Below are 3006 nucleotides of genomic sequence, written 5' to 3' on the forward strand. Positions count from 1 at the left end.
CACGACCGACGANACACACTCGTGACACATCTCCCATTGGAAAACTTGCCTTTCCGATCTTTAGCCGGGTGTAATCCTGAGGGATAAGTGCTAAGATCCCCATTGTCTCCTTGACAGCTTCAGGGAATGTGACTGTGTTTTGGGTGTTTTAGTGTGTGTGTGTGTATATGTGTGTGTGTGTGTGTGTGTGTGTGTGTGTGTGTGTGTGTGTGTGTATATATGTGTGTGTGTGTGTGTGTGTGTGTATATATGTGTGTGTGTTCTAACCACATCTCCTCTTTCCTTACAGCTGGCCTACTGTGTGGTGCAGTTTATGGAGAAAGATGCTACAGTGACTGAATACGTAAGACTGTGTTTTACACTTTCTCGTTAAATTTAAGGCATATTGGTTTTCAAGTTTAGGCCATCATTTCTATCAACCAAAGTAATTGCTGAGATCTTTACCAAAAGGAAAGGCCCCGGGTCCTTTCACGTTCAAACAAGTGTAATAAAGGTGCTCTATGGTGCTGGACAAAAAGTAGAAAAAATAAGCAACGTCTGATTCCTGGTAAAAGTTAATAAGCCTTCAATCAGCTAGCTCTCTAATGGGGAATTTCCCAAAAACATAGTCAATGGTTGTACATGCCATGAACCAGATATTTCCTTAAGGAATTGGAGGAGACCAAAACAGAGCTATAAGGAGAATGAATACTGGACTTGGGTTCTCCAGGTAGCCAGAAAAATGACTCCTAATGACTGCTAGTGTCTGCACGATGTGTGAAGTAAGTTGGTTCCTGTTTGCCACGTCAACATTATTCGGTGATAATATATCATTGTTGTGCCAGAAGATCTATAAACACTGCCTTTAATGAACTCTCACTGCCACTGCTTTAGAATAAATCAGATATTCATGTCTTACCCTGCACCGTAACTTCTATTCTTGTATTTATTTTTCCAGTCTTATGCTTTTTAATGATCAATTGAAATGTTGTTTGTGTTGCACTATATCTTAATGCTTTTAATTGTTTTGTAAAGCACTTTGAATTGTGTTGAGATATGACATATAAATAAACTTGATTTGCCTTCCCCAAGTTGGTCAAAGTAGTTTAAAAATTAAAAAACGTTCGCATTTTTTACCCAAAAACAGTTAAATAAATGATATAAGTGATTGACAAAACTATGAAGTAAGAATCAAGTAGTAATAAACTGAAGTCACATGACCATCAAACATCATAATCAGTGTTAGTCCTGTTACTAGTTCACCAATGTCTTTGCTATAAACAAAAAATCTTAATTTGGCGACAACCAAAACAGTAAAAAGAACAACGTTTATAACATGTTTGTTAATGGCCCAGCCAGAGTCTGAATCTGAGTTAACGGCACAGATGGATGCCAGCCAGACCCCCTGCTGAGATAAAGGCTGCCGTGTTTATTCATATTAATGTGCTTCATATTTTCTCTCCAGATCATCAGAGGGCTGCTCAAGTACTGGCCAAAAACGTGCACGCAGAAAGAGGTGAGAAGGGAAATCATAAAAAGTTGCAGACTCTCTGTCTTTTATGTATTGATGATACAAATGTGTGTGTATTCAGGTGATGTTCCTGGGGGAGATTGAGGAGATCCTGGATGTAATCGAGCCCTCTCAGTTCATCCGGGTCCAGGAGCCGCTCTTCAGGCAGATCGCTGCCTGCATCTCCAGCCCTCACTTCCAGGTACACACACACACACACACACACACACACACACACACACACACACACACACACACACACACACACACACACACACACGCCCATAGACAACATTAGAAAGGGTCACTTTGAAGCTAGAGCTCTAGATCTAAAGCCTGATATAATAGAACTTGTGATTCCATTCTGTAAGGACTGTAGGATTAAAACAATATGGTTTTAATCTGGCAATTTCTGTGTGTTTGGTCTTGTATATTGGCTACACAGTTTACGATAAACATTTGGAATACAGTTCAAGAATGAAACAGTTTTGGGAGTACTAACCCTCAAGATATCAACCTAATTGCAAATAGATTGTATTATATCACTTTTAGAAAAAAACAATCCACTCAAGATCGTACAACTTTACAAACTGTGGGCACTAACACTTGTCTGATGGAAATAATACTGTTACCTCTTTGCTAAATGGAAGTGTGTGTGTGTGTGTGTGTGTGTGTGTGTGTGTGTGTGTGTGTGTGTGTGTGTGAGNCTAACACTTGTCTGATGGAAATAATACTGTTACCTCTTTGCTAAATGGAAGTGTGTGTGTGTGTGTGTGTGTGTGTGTGTTTCAGGTAGCGGAGCGGGCTCTTTACTTCTGGAACAACGAGTACATCCTCAGTCTGATCGAGGAGAACTGTCAAGTCATCCTGCCGCTGGTGTTCGCCACGCTGTACAGAGTCTCCAAGGAGCACTGGAACCAGTCAGTCTCACACACACACACACACACACACGCACGCACGCACGCACGCACGCACACACACACACTCGCACCACTCATAATTTATGTTGTTTTTATTTTAAGTTAGGGGCAATTTGTGTATGAGATATCTCGTCTTTGTATCCCTCCATAAATCAGAAAAAACGTTCAAAAGCCATGCAAAAATACAGGTTTCTACGGAGCCCCTAAAGGGACATGGAAAAAAAAAAAAAAATGGAGAGAGAAAAAAAATAAAGTCAGGAAAACGGATTCGTTTCTCGTGCGCACGAGAAACAAATCCGTTTTCCTGACTTTATTTTTTTTGAGAAAGTGTGGAAAGTGTGTTATTTTTACGTGGGGAAATCACAGAGCATACATTATTTGAGATAGACTATATTTTGAAGTCAGACTTAATTTTATGGACATTTCGGCCAGGGGTGTAGAGCTATTGGTTTAAGCACCGGATTGGCAAAACAGGAGAGTTTGTAAACCAGTCTGCTTTGATCTATGAATTAATGTCCGTGACTCGCAGAGTACCTGCTTCCCCCGCAGCTTTTTTATAGGGAAACAAACACTCAGAACACACACACAGAGCCAGTG

At 40.4% G+C, this 3006-nt stretch overlaps 1 protein-coding gene across 1 annotated transcript in view; it reads left to right on the top strand.

The window, feature by feature from the left end:
• ppp2r5b (protein phosphatase 2, regulatory subunit B', beta) overlaps positions 1-3006 on the top strand; it is a 45571-nt gene that overhangs the window by 34839 nt on the left and 7726 nt on the right. The window contains exons 8-11 of the mRNA XM_010774355.1: positions 290-343; positions 1445-1495; positions 1572-1691; positions 2282-2409. Coding sequence (XP_010772657.1) covers positions 290-343; positions 1445-1495; positions 1572-1691; positions 2282-2409 — 353 coding nt within the window. The remainder of the gene's footprint in view (positions 1-289; positions 344-1444; positions 1496-1571; positions 1692-2281; positions 2410-3006) is intronic.

This window comes from Notothenia coriiceps, unplaced genomic scaffold (assembly GCF_000735185.1).
Source record: "Notothenia coriiceps isolate Sejong01 unplaced genomic scaffold, NC01 NC01_scaffold00013906, whole genome shotgun sequence".
NCBI lineage: Eukaryota > Metazoa > Chordata > Actinopteri > Perciformes > Nototheniidae > Notothenia > Notothenia coriiceps.